This window comes from Oncorhynchus nerka, linkage group LG6, assembly GCF_034236695.1.
Source record: "Oncorhynchus nerka isolate Pitt River linkage group LG6, Oner_Uvic_2.0, whole genome shotgun sequence".
NCBI classification, from domain to species: domain Eukaryota; kingdom Metazoa; phylum Chordata; class Actinopteri; order Salmoniformes; family Salmonidae; genus Oncorhynchus; species Oncorhynchus nerka.
In genome coordinates, this window is record NC_088401.1 from 34,047,105 (window position 1) to 34,071,654 (window position 24,550).

General features: G+C 42.8%; 2 protein-coding genes across 2 annotated transcripts in view; one reads left to right on the top strand and one right to left on the bottom strand.

Moving 5' to 3' along the window:
* The first annotated feature begins 1,388 nt into the window (after positions 1-1,388).
* On the top strand, positions 1,389-7,286 carry prlh2 (prolactin releasing hormone 2). Its single transcript, XM_065019127.1, has 3 exons — positions 1,389-2,611; positions 2,899-3,093; positions 6,826-7,286. The coding sequence occupies exons 1-3, from the start codon at positions 2,548-2,550 to the stop codon at positions 7,032-7,034; spliced, it is 468 nt and encodes a 155-aa protein (XP_064875199.1). The 5' UTR covers positions 1,389-2,547; the 3' UTR covers positions 7,035-7,286.
* A 214-nt stretch (positions 7,287-7,500) lies between these two features.
* Positions 7,501-24,550, bottom strand: part of myripb (myosin VIIA and Rab interacting protein b) — a 218,732-nt gene continuing 201,682 nt past the window's right edge. The window contains exons 12-16 of the mRNA XM_029661502.2: positions 20,499-20,690; positions 19,997-20,158; positions 19,548-19,646; positions 19,393-19,453; positions 7,501-10,748 (exon numbers count right to left, since the gene is read on the bottom strand). Of these exons, the coding sequence (XP_029517362.1) occupies positions 10,708-10,748; positions 19,393-19,453; positions 19,548-19,646; positions 19,997-20,158; positions 20,499-20,690 (555 nt within the window). The 3' untranslated portion in view covers positions 7,501-10,707. The remainder of the gene's footprint in view (positions 10,749-19,392; positions 19,454-19,547; positions 19,647-19,996; positions 20,159-20,498; positions 20,691-24,550) is intronic.

Here is a 24,550-nt window from a genome sequence, read left to right on the forward strand (position 1 = left end):
TTGTCCTAAGCACAAGATGCACCTGTATAATGATGATGCTGTTTAATCAGCTTCTTGACCTACTAATTCAAGGGTTTTTCTTCATTTGTACTATTTTCTACATTGTAGAATAGTAGTGAAGACATCAACGCTATAAAATAACACATATGGAACCATGTAGTAACCAAAAAAGTGTTAAACAAATCAAAATATATTTTATATTTGAGATTCTTCAAAGTAGCCACCCTTTGCCTTGATGACAGCTTTGCACACTCTTGACATTCCATCAACCAGCTTGATGAGGTAGTCATCTGGAATGCATTTTAATTAACAGGTGTGTTAAAAGATGTTAAAAGTTAGTTTGTGGAATTTCTTTCCTTCTTAATGCGTTTGAGACAATTAGTTGTGTTGTGACAAGGTAGTGGTGGTATACAGAAGATAGCCCTATTTGGTAAAATACCAAGTCCATATTATGGCAAGAACGGCTCAAATAAGCAAAGAGAAACAACAGTCCATCATTACTTTAACACATGAATGTCAGTCAAAATGGACAATTTCAAGAACTTTGAACGTTTCTTCAAGTGTAGTCACAAAAACCATCAACAACGATGAAACTGGCTCTCATGAGGACCGCCACAGGAAAGGAAGACCCCGAGGTACCTCTGCTGCAGAGGGTAAGTTCATTAGAGTTACTAGCCTCAGAAATAGGCAATTACTGTAACTGCACCTCAGATTGCACCTCACAGAGTTCAAGTAACAGACACATCTCAACATCAACTGTTCAGAGGAGACTGCGTGAATCAGGCCTTCATGCTCGATTTTGCTGCAAAGTAACCACTACTAAAGGACACCAATAAGAAGAATAGACTTGCTTGGTCCAAGAAACACGAGCAATGGACATTAGACATCTGTCCTTTGGTCTGATGAGTCCAAATTTGATTTTTTTGGTTCCAACCGCCTGTCGTTGTGAGACCCAGTGTAGAACGGATGATCTCCGCGTGTGGTTCCCACCGTGAAGCATGGAGGAGGAGGTGTAATGGTGTGGGGTGCTTTGCTGGTGTCACTGTCTGTGATTTATTTAAAGGCACACTTAACCAGCATGGCTACCACAACATTCGGCAGCTATACGCCATCCCATCTGGTTGCGCTTAGTGGAACTATCTGTTTTTCAGATAAGTTTGGGATGAGTTGGACTGCAGAATGAAGGAAAAGCAGCCAACAAATTCTCAGCATATGTAGGAACTCCTTCAAGACTATTGAAAAAGCATTCCTCATGAAGCTGGTTGAAAGAATGCCAAGAGTGAGCAAAGCTGTCATCAATGCAAAGGGTGGCTATTTGGAGAATCTAAAATCTATTTTGATGTGTTTAACTCTTTTTTGGTAACTACATGATTCCATGTGTTATTTCATAGTTTTGATGTCTTCACTATTATTCTACAATGTAGAAAATAGTAAAAAATTATGAAAAACCCTTGAATGAGTAGTGTCCAAACGTTTGACTGGTATTGTACACTGTATATGTCATCTGTATTTAGATATCCTCTCACTGGACCTAAACTCTTTAGAAAAAAGGTTTCCAAAGGGGTTATTTGGCTGTCCCCATAGGATAACATTTTTTGGTTCCAGATAGAACCCTTTTGGATTCCATGTCAAACCATCTATGGAAAGGGTTCTACATGGAACGCAAAAAGGGCTCTACCTGCATTGGGACAGCCAAAGAACAGTTTAAGTTTCTTGATAGCACTATTTTTTTTAGACAAGTGTAGTCATGGGCCTCACGCCAAAGCTGCTATCACCTTTTTGACATTTCAGTTTTACTCTGAATTTCCCCTCAACCGGACTGTCACCCGTGACTCATCTCTCTGACCTAGCTGTGTCAGGGATGTTTGGACATGAACTGTGCAAACTCATTGACACCACATGCAAAAGAATATCACTCTATTTGATCACTCAAGTGTTGTACTTGACCTCTCATCCATTTGTTAATGCATGTGAATATTGCACATCACTAAAGAACGTAGGCGACATAAACGTGTACCATGTTGCATTGAAGTGACTGTCCAATGTTCTAGATTTCAATAACCTATAATGAATTACAATAGGAGTGAATTTGATTAGACATATACAAGTTCATTCAATGAACATGATACTCAGTGATCTGTTTTCCACTATCTGGTTGGTGCTATGACAACAGTAGGACTTGTCGATACTAATCAAGATGATTGACGCATACCCGCCTCCACAGCTCTGGTTCACTGTCTTGTACCCGAAGTAAAGGTCCCCAAAGCAGGAGTCTACTAACTAAGTTAATGTTGTCCACATGTCATTGACTCCTTGATGGAGTGCACCGCGGCGTGCCATGGACCAGGAAAACGGCAACCCAAACGCCCCATTACATTACCGTTTCATTCTTAAAGGATAAGGGGATTTGCAAGAAGGAGGGGATGGGGAGGAAGTGTTGGTGCTGACGATATCAACCGGAGTATCCTATCTGACAGACGTTCTTGAGTCATCATTTAACATGGGCAGTCCGGAATATATAAATTCGCGCTCACACCATTTCCGCTAATGAATAACCTGGCACGAGGAAAACTCTCCACCGACACACCTCAGCAAGCTACCAACGTTTACGGTAAGTTGAAACTGTTTGTGTGCTCTCCACTTTTATGTATAAAAAGTGAACATATATGTAGGATTATTACGTATTTATTGAGTTATTAGTTAGCCTTGTGTTAGAGTAGATCGTTCGCTGGTATATGTATGTTCTAAAATTACACATTGGTGCGCAATTACGCAAGAACTAGGCTAATTCAACGTATATGGCAAGATTACATCGACACAAGTCTAAAGTTGGGTTTAATTATTTATCTTATTATTTATCTATCTTGTCATTTTAAAAACACAACGGACCATGTGCAGTGCCTTGCCGTCCATCCACAATGACACCTGAGACTACAGCTGCGTGCCCAGTGATGGTGAGAGAGTGCGTCCTGGGGTCCCGCTGGCTGATGGCTGCGCTCACGATTCTGTTGCTGCTTTCCACGACGGTCACCTGCGTTCACAGTACCACCGTGGAGCACGACTTTCACATCGTTCACAATGTCGACAACAGAAGTAAGTTGAAACACGTTTTATTCTCGAATAAGTGAATGATTTGTCTTCATTGGATTTGATCTTGAAAGGTGACATTGATGATACATTGGATATTACACATAGAATTTCATACATTATTTTTTATACATTTCTTTGTGTTATAATTAAAAGGAAAAAAAATGTCAATTTCAAACCTATTACAAATGGTTAATAAAAGGGATGTAGAGTTTGTTCATCAAAACATTTAATCATAATTAACAAACGTAATACTTTTGAATGTAACACACCACTGTTAATGTGATATAATTTATAATAATGCAAAACAAAATACATTTAGTTCATTTGTAATATCATCTAGATTTTCAACATCTTAGTTATGGATTTGAACATGTTTTTTAATGATTGAAATGGTATTCATTCACAGTTTACTTGACTTATAAATCCTAAAATCTTCATAGAAGTCTAAAGTGTTATTAGTAAAGTAAAATTAGTAAAGTTATTAGTTAGTAAAATGGTATTGTTCATACCAATAGCCTAAAATGGTATTGTTCATACCAATAGTTTAAAATGGTATTGTTCATACCAATAGCTTAAAATGGTATTGTTCATACCAATAGCCTAAAATGGTATTGTTCATACCAATAGCTTAAAATGGTATTGTTCATACCAATAGCCTAAAATGGTATTGTTCATACCAATAGCTTAAAATGGTATTGTTCATACCAATAGCCTAAAATGGTATTGTTCATACCAATAGTTTAAAATGGTATTGTTCATACCAATAGCCTAAAATAGTATTGTTCATACCAATAGCCTAAAATGGCATTGTTCATACCAATAGCTTAAAATGGTATTGTTCATACCAATAGCGTAAAATGGTATTATTCATACCAATAGCTTAAAATGAAATTGTTCATACCAATAGCTTAAAATGTTATTGTTCATACCAGGTTATTGCTCATACCAGGTTATTTTTCACACCAATAGCCTAAAATAGTATTGTTCATACCGGGTTTTTGTTCACACCAATAGCCTAAAATGGTATTGTTCATACCAGGTTATTGTTCATACCAATAGCCTAAAATCCTATTGTTCATACCAGGTTATTGTTCACACCAATAGCCTAAAATAATATTGTTCATACCAGGTTATTGTTCATACCAGGTTATTGTTCACACCAATAGCCTAAAATGGTATTGTTCATACCAGGTTACTGTTCATAACAGGTCATTGTTCACACCAATAGCCTAAATGGTATTGTTCATACCAGGTTATTGTTCATACCAGGTTATTGTTCACACCAATAGCCTAAAATGGTATTGTTCATACCAGGTTATTGTTCATACCAGGTTATTGTTCACACCAATAGCCTAAAATGGTATTGTTCATACCAGGTTACTGTTCATAACAGGTCATTGTTCACACCAATAGCCTAAATGGTATTGTTCATAACAGCTAATTGTTTCTACCAGTAGCCTTATACCAAGTAAATATATTGTTCATACCAGGTTATTCTATAACCTAACAAGAAATGGTATTGCTGTTCATACCAGGTTATTGTTCATACCATTAGCCTAACAAAAACATTTATTGTTCATGCACAATGTTCATCCCACATTTCATGGTATTGGTATGGACAATAACATGATATGAACAATAACCTGGTCCTTTAGAGCATTATCACTAGTTATGAATCAGCAATATGATGGGTATTAGGTGTGACTACTGTTTACGCATAACGGTACAACTGTGTACTTTGTGGAAAGGCATTTGTGTGTGCTTTTAAGAGAGATAGTGTGTGTGTGTGTGTCTGTCTGTTAGTGCGAGCACATTCTTGTATATGTACAGTCGTGGCCAAAACTATTGGCACCCTTTTTCAAATAATGCACCATTTCTTCCAGAAAACGGTTGAAATTAAAACATACTTTGGTATCCACAAATGTACGTCTTCAGTGTGCAGTTGAACTACAACAAAAAAAAAAACGGAATAATTGACTAAATCTTAGCAAATTCCACAAAGAAATCCTAAAATGGCCCGGACGACAACTTCTAGAAGTAGTTAGAAATAATTTAAATCAGGTGATTCTCATTATCTTTAGAATTGAACTCACCTGTGGTGAGTTGAAGGTGTCTGCAGTATAAAAATCACTTATTCAACCAGTTTGAATAGAGGAAAGGACTCATTCTCCTGTTGTGTGTCACTGTGTGTGCCGCAACGAGCATGGACAAAAGAAAGAAAACCATAGAATTGTCTGAAGCAACTCTAAAACAAAATTGAGCTTTCAAAGAAAATAACACCTTCCCTACAGCCAAACATGGAGGGGGTTCAATTATGTTTTGGGGTTGCTTTGCTGCCTCTGGCACTGGGTACCTTGAACCTGTGCATGGCAGGACATTGATGGCAGGACATTGACCCCAAACACACTTCAAAAAGAACCCAGAAATGGTTCAAGACAAAACACTGGACTGTTCTGAAGTGGCCAGCAATGAGTCCAGATCTAAATCTCATTGAAAACTTGTGGAAAGATCTGAAAACAGCATTTGGGAGAACGCACCCTTCAAATCTGAGAGAACTGGAGAAGTTTGCACAAGAGGAGTGGGCCAAACTGCCAGTATAGAGGTTCAGGAAGCTCATCAATGACTATAGGAAGCACTTGATTGCAGTTATTTTGACCAAAGGCTGTGCTACCAAATATTAAGTCTAGGGTGTCAATAATTATTTCAATGTAATTTCTGTTTATTTTCTGATTTAAATGGATATATTAAGTTCAGAATAAAAAACAAAGGTTCTGTAATATTAAGGAAATAAAGAATTGTGGAGACCAAATACTTTGTTCAATTTCAACTTATTTTTTGGGAAAATTGTGAGTTACTTGAATAATGTGTAAGGGTGCCAGTATTTTTGGCCACAACTGTATATATACTGAACAAAAATATAAACACAACATGCAACAATTTCTAAGATTTTACTGAGTTACAGTTCATATAAGGAAATCAGTCAATTGAAATAAATTCATTCGGCCCTAATCTATGGATTTCAAATGCCTGGGCAGGGGTGCACACACGGGTGGGCCTGGGAGGTTCATAGGGGCACCCACTTGGGAGCCAGGTCCACCCACTGGGGAGCCAGGCCCAGCCAATCAGAATGATTTTTTCCCCACAAAAGGGCTTTATTACAGACAGAAATACTCAGATGTGTAGGCCCTGGGCTGGCGTGGTTAAACTTGGTATGCGGTTATGAGACCGTTTGGATGTACTGCCACATTTTCTAAAATGACATTGGAGGTGGCTTATGGTAGAGAAATTAACATTAAATTCTCTAGCAACAGCTCTGTTGGACATTCCTGCAGTCAGCATGCCAATTGCACTCTCCCTCAAAAAACTTGAGACATCTGTGTCATTGTGTTGTGTGACAAAAATTGAACATCTTAGAGTGGCCTTTTATTGTCCCCAGCACAAGCTGCACCTGTGTAATGACCATGCTGTTTAATCAGCATCTTGATATGCCACACCTGTACGGTGGATGGATTATCTTGGGAAAAGGAGGAATGCTCACTAACAGGAATGTAAACAAATTAGTGAAAAACATTTGAGAGAAATAAGCTTTTTTTTGTGGTATGGAAAATATCTGAGATCTTTTATTTCAGCTCATGAAACATGGGACCAACACTTTACATGTTGCATTGATATTTTTGTTCAGTGTAACTCAAACCTTAACTTGACGCTTCCACTCACCCCTTGTGTCTTTGTCAGGTCCAGAAATAGATCCATTCTGGTACGTGGGGCGTGGGGTAAGGCCCATCGGGCGTTTTGGGAAGAGGCAGAGCGGAGGAGGGGGCAGCGGAGGGCTCAGACACCCTGTGGCCATGGTCAGCACACTGGAGATTCTCCTCGACATCATCAGGAACCAGGAGAACATCGGGAAGACACTTAGCGGAGAGGACGCCGACTGGCTACCATGACAACATGCTTGGCCGCTCGCCCGACCCCACCATCTGTGTCTGTGAACGTGTCTTTATTTAATCAAGTATTGTCTTTCTTTGTCTCTATCTCCTTTTTCTTTCTGTCGTTCTTTCTTTCTTTTCAAGGTTTGCTCTCAAGCCTACAGTATGTCTTAGTCTAGGGACCTCTAAACTGGCCGACCAGTTGTAGTCTGTATGGTACATACTGAGAAATGCAATCTATATTGATTAATAAATGAAGATAGTAACAGACTATGTTTTTGGTACATTTATGCTGTGACCAATTATTGTTGAATAAAAAGCAGGAAGTCTAAAACGAGAAATATAAAGCTGCTCCAAATCTGAACCTTTCGGTGAATAAGCAGGTCAGTTTTTCTTACCATTGGTGAGGGATATTCTTTGTAACATAAAGTAAGACCATACTTCATTAATCCCCAAAGGTTAGGAATGATAGGAAACTCCAGAGGTCATTCAGGTGCAAACTTTATTCAATCAGTATTACACTTTTTCTCAATCAGAGCAATTTGGCACATAGAGAATCTGTATTTTTTGCTTCTTAATATTTTTTCCCCGACACATGATATGGACTGCAACAAACGATTGCGCATATGAGTGAATAGTCCATCAGAGGTGTGCAAAGTGAACTTCACTGCGGCCTAGGAACATAGACAGCTGGCTGCCTCCCGCAGACAAGACAGAAGGATCAAGTTTATGATTGGGCAATTATCTTATGTCATATCCATTTTTTTTTTATACATATATATGGATATATATATATATTTATATATATATATATAAACAAATTAGGAGGTGAGATAAAATATATTTTTTTACAATAGAAAAATACAGGACATTGATAATAATGAACCCCTTGGCTGTGCTTCTCGAATTTTGTACATCTATTTAAAACCAGAAACATGCGTTGATACACAACACACATCCAGGAACAATGACGACATACAGGAAACGATATGCATAACTTGCCAAATGGGATCATAAGGATGGAAGGAAGGACTTACCAGTGGACAGTGTTGAAATAGAATATAAATATAACAGAAGTCCATAGGTATGGGAATAACCTGTGTCACTAGCTCCGGTACAGGGCGTTACATATTATTCTTATTGTCCTTTATTAGACGCTCTTATCCAGAGCAACTTCATACTGGTCCCCCGTGGGAATTGAACCCACAACCCTAGCATTGCAAGTGTCATGCTCTACCAACTGAGCCACAACAGGACCCCACCTGATAGGTGCGGCTTGAAGAAAGGTCAAGCTGCACGTAACAACCTGAACCAGCGCAAACGTCATTCTATTTTACCTGTAATTACTAAGGAACAGAATCCCTCAACACTGTATTTCATCTCCTCTATATTAATATACTATCTAATATTTTTAATATAAAGACCAGGGCCTCTCAGAGTATCTCGAAAGTAGAAGTGCTGATCTAGGATCCATTTTGTGTTGTAGATCACAATGAATATGGTTACATGGACAGGGAATGCCTGATCCTAGATCAGCACTCCTACTCTGAGACGCTGATAAAAAACAGGCCTGGCATTCCAGACTCTCACCCCGGTCATTGGAGTAATACCAGACACTGCATCAACTGCTATTTATCACATCTCCCACGTTATCATGAATATGAATACCATCATCCCCATTAAAATCACACATTTTCCGACAATTAATGCAGGCATACATGTAAAGCACTTTGAAGAAGGAAACATGACACGGTTTCAGACTTAACTGATGAGAAAACCTTTCGGAGGAGGAGAATAAAGCCTAGTTTCCGCCCACTTTGTTTTAGTGAAAAGAACTGCGTAATAACAATCTTCAAAAGTACAAAAATAAAATCATGCTTTTCATGGCATTTTGTCATAAAGCCCAGTAGACTTCATTATGTATAAATCTTTACAAGATATTTAACACAACGCACAATTAATTATTGGAGCCATAGAGCACAGGAGAGAAATCAAAAGGTAAGCCAAGTAAAGGCCACAAAGCTGAAACCAATTAAACATAAAAAGAACAAGCAAAAAAAATACATTTGACGTTGTTGTCATCTAGCAGACGCTCTTATCCAGAGAGACCTACAGTTAAGTGCATTGATCTTCAGATAGCTAGTTGGGACAGCCAAATACCTCAGTCATAGTACATGTATTTTTCCTCAATAAAGTAGCTATCAGCAATGTAAGTGCTAGTAGGAAAATAAATCCGAGTGTGAGTATTAGTTCACGCACAAATCGCCCTGTCCTTTAATCCTAGTTAATGTGTCAACCATCATCTGCAAGTTATGAACAGTCAGCAGTTCACACACCCAAGTATGCTACTGGGAAGACAGATATCACTTGAAGTAGATGGCCCTAGCTAGCAAAAAGACAGTACTAGACAACAGACAAAGACACACATTTGATGTATTACTCCTGGATATACCAGGAGTCCTCTAGCTATAGAATGAAGCATATTCATTAAAAAGACAGAACGGTGAAGATGTCATATAGAGATGTTTTGGTTTTGGTTAAGAAACGTGTCCATTTATTCTAATGTCGGGCTTCTTTCGGTTCCTAAATGCTTTACATATACTTTATATAATAGGTAGACCATTTGTGTGATAAACGTTTCATTATTTGTTCATGTAACTAAATATTTTGCCTTGCATTATTTTGGCCTTGGGTCTCCCCGGAGACAGATGCCAAAGTCTCGCAACCTGTAGATGGAGGTTATTTTGGCCTTACAAAACAGACATTACATAAACTGTCATTGTGTGGGGCCGAGCAATGTAGCGAATCTTTCTCGAAACACGGTAACTACGCGCTAGAGTAACGAGCTCGTCTCAAAATCGCCACCGTGAAAAGATCGAGGTGTGTTTACCTGTTACCTTCGTGTAAATGATTCATTAAAGGAACAGAAGAGGACGCCAGATGTTTCTTAAAGTGAACCTCTCATCTAAAATTCGAAAACGCGTCAGACCAGAGCGTCGTGAATGAGTATTGTTGTCTGCTAGTTCCAAGGAAATGATTACGTTTGAGTCTGTACACAGAAATGATAATACAACAACAACATTGAACAGGTTCTGTAGGTGCTCGGCAATTCATCATGACATTTCATCAGCGAGAGAAACAACAAGTAATATAAAACATGGTTCAGCCTCTTTTGGGACATTCATCACAGAAGTTTTCACATGGTTTTTCACATCTTCAAACACCTACAACACCCTTGCAAACAGTTAGAAAAAAAAGACTGACAGAGGTTTTCTTATTTTCTGTACAAGGACTTTGAAGTTAGGTCTTCTTTTGACAGTAGGACAGTGAGTTGTCTCGGCGAGGAGTGTTCGTTCGCTGATTTTAAGGCAGAGACACGTCGTCTATCAAACCACCCTGTTGTGAGCGTTGTGGTGTGGTAATTACAGTGAATGAGGCCCAGGGGGCTGATGGAGTAGGTTGGGACAGGGGTTGAATGAGTCGGTCCTGGGCTGGGGGAGGCAGGGAAGGGGGTCTGGAGATATTCAGGGGGTGACTGGATGGGGCCGTGCCTGGCTGAGGAGAGCGCTGGGTGGGGTGCACAGGGCAGGTGTTGGCCCCTGCATAGCCCAAGGCAGACGCTGGATCAAGGCACTGGAGTGGAGAGACCGCGCGGGGCCCCTGAGGGACTCTTTGTGCTTTCTGTCTGTCGCTACGGATGTGGTGCTGTTACCTGCTGCTCAGACTCCTTATCTGGAGAAAAACAAGGAAATACATATAGAAATATATGACTTGAGCTATTCAGGTAGCTAAAGAGTGTATTCAATAGTCACAATGACAAATGAAGCTATTACACAGCATAACCATTAATGGAGTTTGCATTGCGTATACACTGAGTGTACAAAACATTAGGAATACCTTCCTAATATTGAGTTGCCCCCCACACTTTGCCCTCAGAACAGCCTCAATACGTCGGTACATGGACTCTACAACGTGTCAAAAGTGTTCCACAAGGATGCTGCCCCATGTGGACGCCAATGCTTCCCAGAGTTGTGTCAAGTTGGCTGGATGTTCTTTGGGTGGTGGACCATTCTTGATACACACGGGAAACTGTTGAGCGTAAAAAAACACAGCAGCGCCGGAGTTCTTGACACACTCAAACTGGTGCGCCTTGCACCAACTACCATACCCAGTTGAAAGGCACAAATCTTTTGTCTTGCCCAGAGCACATATACACAATCCATGTCTCAATTGTCTCAAACCTGTCTCCTCCCCTTCTTCTACACTGATTGAAATGGATTTAACAAGTGACATCAATACGGGATCATAGCTTTCACCTGGATTCACCTGGTCAATCTGTCACTTGGTAGGTGTTCCTAATATTTTGGATACTCAGTGTATCTGGTAATATCTATTCAGAATTGGGCATAAAATGTAGAAGTTCCCAACACTGAGAGAGAAACAGTAAAACATTAGTCCCTTAGTTAAATAATCATTACATGATGCTCTAGTCTGGGACTCACCCACAAACAGGACCAAGGCTCGCCTGCTGAGGAGTGACGGACACCATCCTAGCTGGAGGGGTGCTCTCATCTTTTCTATCAACATAGACAGGGCTCTAATTCCTCTAGCTTCACAATGGGATAGGGTGCTGTTAGCCAGCCTGCCAGCTTAGTGGAGTCTGCCCCTACCACAGTCAGTGTAGTCAGCTCAGTTTTCCCCATTGAGACCGTGTCTGTGCCTCGATCTAGGTCTGACAAAATTAAACACACCTTAGCAATCCCACTGGAATAAAGACCTCCTCCATTCCTGTCATTATTGAAAGAGATTGTGATCATACCTCACATCTCAAAATAGGACTACTTAATGTAAGATCCTTCACAAACTAATCACTGATTATAAATTTGATGTGATTGGCCTGACTGAAACATGGCTCAAGACTGATGAATTTACTGGGTTAAATGAGGCCTCTCCTCCTGGTTACACTAGTGACCATATCCCCAGAGCATCACGCAAAGGCAGAGGTGTTGCTAACATTTATGACAACAAAAAAGGCTACATGTTCATCTTTTGAGGTTCTAGTCATGAATCTATGCAGCCTACTCAAACCATTTTTTTTATAGCTACTGTTTTACAGGCCTCCTGGGCTGTGTACAGTGTTACTCACAAAGTTCCTTGAACTTCTATTGGGCCTCATAGTCATAGCATATAATATTTACATTTTTGGTGACTTCAATATTCACAGAACTCCACAGACCCACTCCAAAAGGCTTTCGGAGCCATCATCGACTCAGTGGATTTTGTCCAACATGTCTCGGGACTTACGCATAGCCACAGTCATACCCTGGATCTAGTTTAGTCCCGTGGAATAGATTTTGTGGATCTAAATGTTTTTCCTCATAATCCTGGACTATTGGGCCACCATTTTAATACATTTGCAATCAAATAATTAGCTTAGACCCCAACCAAGGATTATCAACAGCTGCGCTATAAATTCTCGGACAACGCAAAGATTCCTAGATGCCCTTGCAGATTCCCTCCACCTACCCAAGGATGTCAGAGTAGTAAAATCACCTAACTGAGGATATAAAAGTAACTTTGCGTAATACCCTGGATGCAGTTGCACCACTAAAAGCAAAACAAAATTAAATACAGAAAATATTAGAGCCCGGAAAGAAGCTTCCAGAAAATTGGATCGGAAATGTCACTCCACCAAATTGGAAGTCTAGTGACTACCTTGGAAAGTGCAATATCAAAAAGCCCTCACTGCTGCTCAATCAGCCTACTTTTCAAACCTGATTGAGGAGAATAAAAACAGTCCTAAATACATATTTGATACTGTTGCAAAGCTAACTAAAAAGCAGCATCCCCAAGTGAGGATGCGCTTCACTTCAGCAATGATGAATTCATAACTTTCTTCAATGAAAAGTTAATGATCTTTAGAAAGCAAATTACAGACTCCTCTTTGAATAGGTGTAGTTGTCCAAAGTCTGCACAGAACTGGCAGAACCTCAGATCAATGGAGAAACCCAAGTTTTCGTCGACACGTTTACAAAAAAAGTCATGGCCCATAAATCTTCCAACTGCCTACTTATATACTGAACATAATAAATGGCTCCCTATCCTTACGATGTGAACCAAAGTAACTTAAAGTGGCAGTAATAAAGCCTCTCCTGAGAAAGCCAAACCTTGACCGCAATTGAGTGGTTTATTTATTTATTTCTTTACTATCTGGCTGTACAATTTCTCCTCTGGCCTTCACTATGGCCATGGAAGACATCATCAGGGCATCGAGATGGGTGGTCGGCGGTGAGAGAACTAAGGAAGGACTCCGTCTCCCACCTATCCGAGCATACATGGATGACATGACTACACTGACCACCCACTGCAGCATGAACCAGGCGGCTACTTGCAAAGCTGCAGGATAACATCAAGTGGGCCCGGATGAAAATCAAGCCAAGCAAATCTCGAAGCATCTCCATAGTCAAGGGACAGCTTAAAGATGTGAGGTTCTGCATTGGAGATGACCCGATACCAACGGTGTATGAGCAACCCATCAAGAGCCTGGGTAGATGGTACAATGAAAGCCTACGGGATAAAGATCAAGTGCAGCAAGTAAGGCAGGACATCGCCGACGGTCTTGAGAATATCAACAAGACCCTACTGCCTGGGAAGCTCAAGCTTTGGTGCCTACAGTTTGGACTTCTCCCCCGGGTAATGTGGCCACTCACCGTCTATGAGGTCCCAATAACAACAGTGGAGAAGATGGAGCGAACCATTGCCTCATACGTGAAGAAATGGCTGGGTGTCCCACGATGCCTGAGTAACATCGGCCTCTATGGCAAAAGGGTCCTTGAACTACCTCTTACAAGTCTAATGGAGGAGTACAAGTGCTCTAAAGTAAGACTTCAGATGACATTGAAGGACTCCAAAGACCAGACCATTAGCAAGGCTGCACCTCCCCTATAAACTGGACGAAAATGGACATAATCCAAGGCTGTGCAGCAAGCAACATCAGCCCTGAGACACCAAGACATTGTGGGGAATATCCAGCATGGAAGAGGAGGCTTTGGCCTGGCAGCAAGCACCCGTGTCCACCCACGTGTTCTCGCACACCCCGAGAGCTTCTGGTCAGCGGGGTGGTGGCACCGGGATCCTCATCTCTCCCAAGTGGTCATTCTCTCTTTCTCCCCTTACCCATCTGTCTATCGCCTCCTTTGAATTCCATGCTGTCACAGTTACCAGCCCTTTCAAGCTTAACATCCTTATCATTTATCGCCCTCCAGGTTCCCTCGGAGAGTTCATCAATGAGCTTGATGCCTTGATAAGCTCCTTTCCTGAGGACGGCTCACCTCTCACAGTTCTGGGCGACTTTAACCTCCCCACGTCTACCTTTGACTCATTCCTCTCTGCCTCCTTCTTTCCACTCCTCTCCTCTTTTGACCTCACCCTCTCACCTTCCCCCTCTACTCACAAGGCAGGCAATACGCTCGACCTCATCTTTACTAGATGCTGTTCTTCCACTAACCTCACTGCAACTCCCCTCCATGTCTCCGACCAATACCTTGTATCCTTTTCCCTCTTGCTCTCATCCAACACTTCCCACACTGCCCCTACTCGGATGGTATCGCGCCGTCCCAATCTTCGCTCTCTCTCCCCCGCTACTCTCTCCTCTTCCATTCTATCATCTCTTCCCTCTGCTCAAACCTTCTCCAACCTATCTCCTGATTCTGCATCCTCAACCCTCCTCTCCTCCCTTTCTGCATCCCTTGATTCTCTATGTCCCCTATCCTCCAGGCCGGCTCGGTCCTCCCCTCCTGCTCCGTGGCTCGACGACTCATTGCGAGCTCACAGAACAGGGCTCCGGGCAGCCGAGCGGAAATGGAGGAAAACTCGCCTCCCTGCGGACCTGGCATCCTTTCACTCCCTCCTCTCTACATTTTCCTCTTCTGTCTCTGCTGCTAAAGCCACTTTCTACCACTCTAAATTCCAAGCATCTGCCTCTAACCCTAGGAAGCTCTTTGCCACCTTCTCCTCCCTCCTGAATCCTCCTCCCCCTCCCCCTCCTCCCTCTCTGCAGATGACTTCGTCAACCATTTTGAAAAGAAGGTCGACGACATCCGATCCTCGTTTGCTAAGTCAAACGACACCGCTGGTTCTGCTCACACTGCCCTACCCTGTGCTCTGACCTCTTTCTCCCCTCTCTCTCCAGATGAAATCTCGCGTCTTGTGACGGCCGGCCGCCCAACAACCTGCCCGCTTGACCCTATTCCCTCCTCTCTTCTCCAGACCATTTCCGGAGACCTTCTCCCTTACCTCACCTCGCTCATCAACTCATCCCTGACCGCTGGCTACGTCCCTTCTGTCTTCAAGAGAGCGAGAGTTGCACCCCTTCTGAAAAAACCTACACTCGATCCCTCCGATGTCAACAACTACAGACCAGTATCCCTTCTTTCTTTTCTCTCCAAAACTCTCGAACGTGCCGTCCTTGGCCAGCTCTCCCACTATCTCTCTCAGAATGACCTTCTTGATCCAAATCAGTCAGGTTTCAAGACTAGTCATTCAACTGAGACTGCTCTTCTCTGTATCACGGAGGCCCTCCACACTGCTAAAGCTAACTCTCTCTCCTCTGCTCTCATCCTTCTAGACCTATCGGCTGCCTTCGATACTGTGAACCATCAGATCCTCCTCTCCACCCTCTCCGAGTTGGGCATCTCCGGCGCGGCCACGCTTGGATTGCGTCCTACCTGACAGGTCGCTCCTACCAGGTGGCGTGGCGAGAATCTGTCTCCTCACCACGCGCTCTCACCACTGGCGTCCCCCAGGGCTCTGTTCTAGGCCCTCTCCTATTCTCGCTATACACCAAGTCACTTGGCTCTGTCATAACCTCACATGGTCTCTCCTATCATTGCTATGCAGACGACACACAATTAATCTTCTCCTTTCCCCCTTCTGATGACCAGGTGGCGAATCGCATCTCTGCATGTCTGGCAGACATATCAGTGTGGATGACGGATCACCACCTCAAGCTGAACCTCGGCAAGACGGAGCTGCTCTTCCTCCCGGGAAGGACTGCCCATTCCATGATCTCGCCATCACGGTTGACAACTCCATTGTGTCCTCCTCCCAGAGCGCTAAGAACCTTGGCGTGATCCTGGACAACACCCTGTCGTTCTCAACTAACATCAAGGCGGTGGCCCGTTCTTGTAGGTTCATGCTCTACAACATCCGCAGAGTACGACCCTGCCTCACACAGGAAGCAGCGCAGGTCCTAATCCAGGCACTTGTCATCTCCCGTCTGGATTACTGCAACTCGCTGTTGGCTGGGCTCCCTGCCTGTGCCATTAAACCCCTACAACTCATCCAGAACGCCGCAGCCCGTCTGGTGTTCAACCTTCCCAAGTTCTCTCACGTCACCCCGCTCCTCCGCTCTCTCCACTGGCTTCCAGTTGAAGCTCGCATCCGCTACAAGACCATGGTGCTTGCCTACGGAGCTGTGAGGGGAACGGCACCTCAGTACCTCCAGGCTCTGATCAGGCCCTACACCCAAACAAGGGCACTGCGTTCATCCACCTCTGGCCTGCTCGCCTCCCTACCACTGAGGAAGTACAGTTCCCGCGCAGCCCAGTCAAAACTGTTCGCTGCTCTGGCCCCCCAATGGTGGAACAAACTCCCTCACGACGCCAGGACAGCGGAGTCAATCACCACCTTCCGGAGACACCTGAAACCCCACCTCTTTCAGGAATACCTAGGATAGGATAAAAAGGCCTGGAGAGGAGAAAGATCAACTGTAGTGAGCTTTGGCAAATGGAGGCAAGCAACATTTGCTTCATCATAAGAGCTGTTTATGATGTGCTTCCATCACCAAAAAATCTACATCAATGGTATGGCGAGGACTCGACCTGCCCCCTCTGCCCAGCTCCAGCGACTCTCAGGCATATAATGACAGGTTGCAAGACCAGCCTCTCACAAGGCCGCTACACCTGGAGGCACAATCAGGTCCTCAAGAGCCTGGCTGCAGCACTTGAGACCAAGAGGAGTGCAACCAATTCATTACCTCCAAAAACAAACAATCCCGTCAAAACAACAACATTCATCCGGGAGGGACAGAAAAGGCCCAAGTATCCTCCTACAAAGCCAGAAACTGGACACCTAGCCATGGCCCAGGACTGGAAGATGCTTGTCGATATTGGCCAGCAACTCATTTTTCCACCTGAGATTGCTTCTACCAACCTTAGGCCAGACATGGTACTCTGGTCCCCTTCACGAAAGGCTGTGTACATCATAGAGCTCACAGTCCCGTGGGAAAACTCTGTTGAAGAGGCCTACGAGCGTAAGAAACTGCGTTACACAGAGTTGGCAGCAGACGCAACTCAGCGTGGCTGGAATGCAAAAGTCTGGCCAGTTGAAGTGGGATGCAGAGGATTTGTGGCTTCTTCCACCATCAGGTTGCTTAAAGAACTTGGAATCCATGGACAGGCTCTGCGGCAGACCGTCAGAGCAGTTTCTCAAGCAGCTGAAAGAGGCAGCCAGTGGATCTGGATCAAACGGAAGGACCCTTGCTGGGCTATAACTTCATGACCCCCCACCCCCACCTGAGAACCCAATTCAGATCCCTCCAACTTGAGGAGGGCATATGAGGTATGCGGTCAGCTGTAGGGCTGGCTCAGGGAAGAGGACGCCCCTGCCTTGCATAGTCCCGTGGGACATCTTAATTGGGCATGGGACACAAGCTAAGGCTTGATCACACTTTAGCTGGCCACCTTTGATGAGAGTGTTTAGTGATTAAAGGCCGAAACACCCACTGATTCGAAGGCACACTACTGAGGATGTGTCCCAAAATTGACATCTTAACCCAGTCTAAGAAATAAACCTCGCATGCCACTCTGTCAACATCACAGCAAATCTCATGTGAGTGCATTCCATCTATTGGCACAATGGACAATTTTTAACATCTCGTCCCATGTTTTATGATTCTAAATAAGTGTTCCTCAAGGTTCTGTTTTTTTTAGGACTTTTGTTTTCACTATATACAGTGAGGGAAAAAAGTATTTGATCCCTTGCTGATTTTGTATGTTTGCCCACAGACAAAGACATGATCAGTCTATAATTTTAATGGTAGGTTTATTTGAACAGTGAGAGACAGAATAACAACAACAAAAGTCCAGAGAAACGCATGTCAAAAATGTTTTACATTGATTTGCCAACTGATATTTACTCCTGAGGTGCTGACCTGTTGCACCCTCTATAACCACTGTGATTATTATTTGACCCTGCTGGTCATCTATGAACATTTGAACATCTTGAAGAGGGATCTAGCGTTAATGGCCCTGTATTCCTATAATTGCCACCGATATATCCAGAAGAGGAATCGCTAGCCCTCAGAGCCTTGTTCCTCTCGAGCTTTCTTCCTAGGTTCCTGCCTTTCTAGGGACTTTTTCCTAGCCACTGTGCTTCTACATCTGCATTGCTTGCTCTTTGGGGTTTTAGGCTGGGTTTTTGTAACAGCACTGTGTGACATCTACTGATGTAAAAGAAAATGGCTTTACAAATACATTTGATTGATTGATTGTCTAATGAGTCTCTTTCAAAAGATGCACCGTCGACCCCAGTCTGAAATCAATGCTTTATGACTATATGAGACTTCTTAGATTTAGGCTCTGTTGTGTTGTGTTTTACTTGGAAAGTAAAGGCTAAAACAGAGTGATTTCATTGACCATGTGGAAAAAGCTGCTTGTTGGTGTCAAAAAAAGAAGAAAACCCTGATTAATAATGAATGAATTATTAACATGAAAAGAAGCGTGCCCCCCCCCATTGGCTAATGGCGCAGCCGTCCGATTCGTCTCCTATTCTGTGTGCTCCTTCTCTCGTTCCTAATGGAGCCTCTCTCTTTCCTTTCTATATCTTCCCTCTCTACCTGGTACACTTAGCCTGGCATCCATTCAACCTCTTCCTTTAGATCCAAATGTGATGTTAGTCTTCTAAGTGTGAACACAAAATCTTTCTGCCAAGCCAATGTCCGCACATGAAAAAAGGGTGCGCTATCCTGTGGAGCAGACAACATAGTGTTGCCACAGTGACGTCAGCCCGCGATCGATGCAACACGCACATCAAAGCGTAAAGAGGGTGTGAGTGTATTTTCAAACTCCTGAAAGGGAAAGAAAACTTCTCATTGTGACAGTGTGACATTACACAGTCTGAAAAACGTACGATTTTATGAAGTGACAAAGTTTGGGTCTTTTTTGCGACCTGGTACTTTTTTCTATCATCAAAGGGAGCCAATCCTATAAACTCCATTTAACAGAAGTAGGAAAAGTAAATGGATTAAATAGAACATTTAACATTGTTCAACAGCAAAAGGTTTCCTTTGTGATCAATTCAACAAGTTGTCCATTACCTTTGACCGGAGGGGCAGGTAGTTTTCTCCTCTGTTGGCGTGATGTGTCAAGGGTTTGAGGCTGCAGAGTAACAGATCAGTACGGTGAATACAGTGGCCATATGAGGGTGTAGCTGTGTGTAATAATTGTCTGGTGGGAATATACTACAGTATACCGTAGGTTTTGGCTTGGAGAAGTTGGAGAAACGATTGCAGGCGGTGACATTCAGTCCAGCTGTTTTTAGAGATAATATCCTCTCCTCGATGTCTGATACCTGGAGGAGAAAGATTCCAAATGATTCCGAAAATAAAAACGACATTTGCTGTAGATGTATTGTAGAGTACATCAAGGCTCAGGTTAATTGAATGAATGAATGAATCAGGTTCATTTAGAAGACACCATTAGAATACAATTACACATTGCCACATTCTCTCCAGTCTCCACATTAAAACCTGCATTCTTACAGGACCATCAAACATTGGTTGCATTCCATCCTCAACACATTGCCACGTCGTCAACTGCACAGTTGGGCAAGCATCACATCTGACCTGCGTCTGCAATGTAATCAGCATGGAATGCAGTCATAGAAACAACTGGGCGTTTGGATATGAATGGACCCCCTACCTGGAGCTCAGACTGCTGCACCTGGGCGGCAGCAGTGGCCACCTGGTCCTCCAGGAAGGCCAGGTCTCTGTCTGAGGTGCCACTGCTGATGCCTCGGGCCACCTTCTCCAGGTCCCCCAGTGCCCCCTCCAGGCCGTACACCGCCCCCGCAGCCATGTACACCTACAGGGACAAGTCACGTGTTACAGGAAAGGTCAATGGGCACAGGTGCTGAGCATAACAATGTTGGGGACCCACAGGGCTCTATCCTTGGACCTTTCTTGTTTAGTCTTTACAGGTGGTAGTCACTATATGGTCATGCTAAGATCGACAAAAGTGGCTCAGATAGTGAGTTCAGATGAGCAAGTACACATTGCTATTTACTCTTTTTTTTATCTAGGGTTATGTTGGAGGTTAAGATAAGGATTAAGTTTAGGGTTTAGAAAGCGCTGCATTTGGTCCTTTCTAGCATGGCCAGATAGTGACCACCAACATCGAGATGAATGTAGGCACTGGGTCTTACGTTTTCCTCCATTTTGGTGAGTTTCTGGTCCAGCTTCCTGGTCTCTAAGTTGCTGAGGAAGGACTCAGACGCGCTCATGCACTCAGAGGGGGTGACACTATCGCCCCCCGCCTCACCAATCAGTTCCTCTGTGGCGTTGAGCACCTTCAGTACCTCTGTGGTGATACTGCACAGCGATGCGGCCGAGTACTTCTGCTCAACACACACACACGTGCACACACACGTCAAGACACAAACACACACACACCACATACACACACAAAGACATGCCACATAGAAACAGACACACAACACACACAGAGATACGAGTCAGACACACACAGGCACGAACATGACTATCATTAGTGGGTACAAACAAATATGGAACAGTCAAGAGGAGAGTCGTAACAGGGTCCAAGTGAGATGTTTACAGCATGGTCCTCAATGACACACAGAGCTTTTACACCTCCAATCAGTGCAGCACACACACACACACATCGTCACGACTCATGTCAACCTGCAAGGAGCAATCAGGTGGAGGACGAAGAGTGTGACACTTCATGTGGAAGAGGAGGGGAGCTGTTGACCTTTATTACTAGATTCCAGGTCATGGTAGGGTTACCTAACAGAGTTACAATTACTGTATTTACATTTTCCTCTACCAAACCACTAGAAAGGTAGAAAATGTGAGAAAACACGAAAAGTGAAAGTGCAGTCTCGAACCTACAAGACTAACAAACAACACCCCTGCTGTAAAGTACAAACAAGTACATCTGAATGGATGAAAAGGTGAGAGGGATGAGGGAGAAGGAGAGAGATCGATGTAATTCAATAATGAGATAATCCTTGGCTTGAAGCTTTGATCTGTGGGACTAACAAGTGCATTGATCCACACCCCTTTCTCTCTCTCTCTTTTTAAGACGCGTTAGCTAGCTAGCGACGTACGTGGGCTTGAAAGGAAGTGTGTATAGTGTGGGTGGTAAGGGGTGGCATTCGAGTGGGAGACGAGAGGAGATGAGAGGCGGCTCCTTTTGAACACTCAGAGGTGACTTTCAGATTTCAGGTACCGACTGAGTACGTAGATGGGTAATGGGAGCCGGAGTTTTGGCCGTCACCTATAGTACATTACCAATATACATCATTATCACACGGCTCCAACACACGGCTCCATTTCCTACTGCGACATATGTGTTTAGAAAGCACTTTTAGAACTTATAACAGCTTATACATATAATATACATTTTACGGACAAAATGTATTTTCCAATAGTTATCTTTTGTTTGTTTTTAATCCCATCCTTCAGCTCCCCTCAACCCCTCCCATCTATCCCTGTAGACCATCCAGTTTGATTTCTATTTGCCATATATTTTTTACCTGTGCTTTGTAGAAGCACCCTTGGCAGCGTTTTTCTGGGTAAGTCTATAAGTGCTTTCCACACCTGGATTTGCAACATTATTATTTTTTCAAAATTCTTCAGGCTCTGTGAAATTGGTTGTTGATCATTGCTAACCATTTTTATCAGGTCTTTCCGTAGATTTTCAAGCAGATTTAAATCAAAATTGTAACTCGGCCACTCAGCAACATTCACTGTCTTCTTGGTAAGCTATTCCAGTGTAGATTTATGTTTAAGGTTATTTATCTCCCAGTGTCTGGTGGAAAGCAGACTGAACTAGGTTTTCCTAGAATCTTGACTGTGCTTAGCTCCATTCTGTTTTTCTTCTACCCAGTCCATAACCATTACAAGCATACCCATAACATGATGCAGCCACCAATATGCTTGAAAATATGGAGCGTGGTACTCAGTAATGTATTTTATTGTATTTGCTCCAAATCAGGACAAAAAGTGAATTGCTTTGCCACATTTTTTGCAGTATTACTTTAGTGCCTTGTTGCAAACAGGATGCACATTTTAGATTTTTTAAATGTTTTATCTGTACAGGATTTCCTATTTTCACTGTCAATTGGGATCGTATTGTGGAGTAACTACAATGTTGTTGATCAATCATTAAACACAAACTGTTTTAAAGTGACCATTGGGCTCACGGTGATTCCCTGAGCAGTTCTCTTCCTCTCTGGCAACTGTGTTAGGAAGGATGCCTGTATCGCTTTAGTGACACGGTGTATTGATAATGACTTCACTGTGCTCAAAGGGATATTCAATGTCTGCTTTAAAAAAATATATATCCATCTACCAATAGGTACCTTCTTCGTGAGATATTAAAATGAGAAATTCAAGTTTGAAATTCAGTGCTCGACTGAGGGACCTTACAGATAATTGTATGTGTGTGGTACGGAGATGAGGCAGTCATTCAAAAAACACGTTCAATACTATTATTCCACACATAGTGAGTCCATGAAACTTATTATGTGTCTTGTTAAGCAAACATTTACTCCTGAACTTATTTAGGCTTGCCTTAACAAAGGGGTTGAATATTTATTGACTCAAGACATTTCAGCTTTTCATGTTTTATTAATTTGTAAAAATGTCTAAAAACATAATTACACTTTTACATGATGGCGTATTGTGTTTAGGCCAGTGACCAACAATCTCAATTTAATCCATTTTAAATTCAGGCTTTAACACAACAAAATGTGTAATAAGTCAAGGGGTGTGAATACTTCCTGAAAGCACAGTATGTCAAAGTGTGTCAAATATGTAAGTTGAAAACACTGCGACTGCGTGATGTTCTGGAGACATCCTAACGACACATTTTAATTTTCAGGGCATCACCTGTGAAATCCCATGTGAAAAATATCCACCTGAAACTTCATATGAAATATCATCACATGAGAAGTGTTCAAAATCCACATGTGAAAGGTTATGTGATAACGTGAAAAACCACATGTGAAAGGTTATGTGATAACGTGAAAAACCACATGTGAAAGGTTATGTGATAACGTGAAAATCCACATGTGAAACATCACGTGAAATAAAATGAGACATTAGGCAAAACGTGACAATTTCACGGGAATTAATGTGATTTCCACATATGAATTCATGTGGTTTTTCCGTAAGGGTACAAGCTAATGCAGTCGGCCTTTTATGTCTAAATTGAATACAGCACCATCAGCTTTTCACTCATGACTCCATCTAGTGGCTTTGAATAACAATTATACCTGATTGTGTCCAGAAGTCCCTAAAATAGACCATATCTAGATAAGAGCAAACCTACGTCCCAAATGGTACACTATTCCCTACACGCACTGGTTAAAAGTAGTGAACTATATAGGGCATAGGGTGCTATTTACGACACATCTGAAGTAAATCAGAGAGAGAGCGTGACTAATATCACGATGGCCCCTGACAAAATAACCATGTTTCACTTGATGACGCCTTACTGGTGACAGAGTGTCTAAGAATTGTAAGAAGTGAATCATCAGATAGACGCAGTGAGTGTGTGTTAGTGTGCGTTGTCCACCACAGCAATCTGATTAATTTGATTGTTTTGGGGTTGCATCACGTGAATGTTAAGGTTGGGACTGTGGTTAGTCATGTCGCATACAAGGTGTGTGTGTGTGTGTGTGTGTGTGTGTGTGCGCATGTGTGCGCATGTGTGATGTCCTGACTGACTGTGTTATAGAGACAGTAAATCTCACCTGCTGTAAGAGAGAGGAGAGCAACTGTAGCCTCTGCTGTAGTTCCACCCCATTCTGTCTCTCGCGACAGACAGACATGCGCGGACAGATGGACGGACAGAAAGACAAAGGAGAAAGGGAGACGGGGGGGGGGGGGGGGATATCGAGAGAAACGGGAGAAAGACAGATGTGGGACACGGATGGCACAGAAAGATGTGGATGAGAGAAGAGGTGAGAACGGGTAGGCGAGGAGGGAGGAAGAGGTTCGGGATGAGTAGAAGGTACAGCCAGAAGAAAGGGAGGGAAAATAAAGGAGTGACCGAGAGAAACGAGATAAAGGAGAAACAGAGAGTTTAAGATAAGAGTAAAGATAACTCAGGGTAGCCGCCTGCGGTGTTTAGGTGACGACACAAACAGGACATACAGGTCATGTATGATAGGCTAAAGCCATAGAGATGTACTAAAGAGCTCATCTTCTATCTTTTCCCATGCTAAAA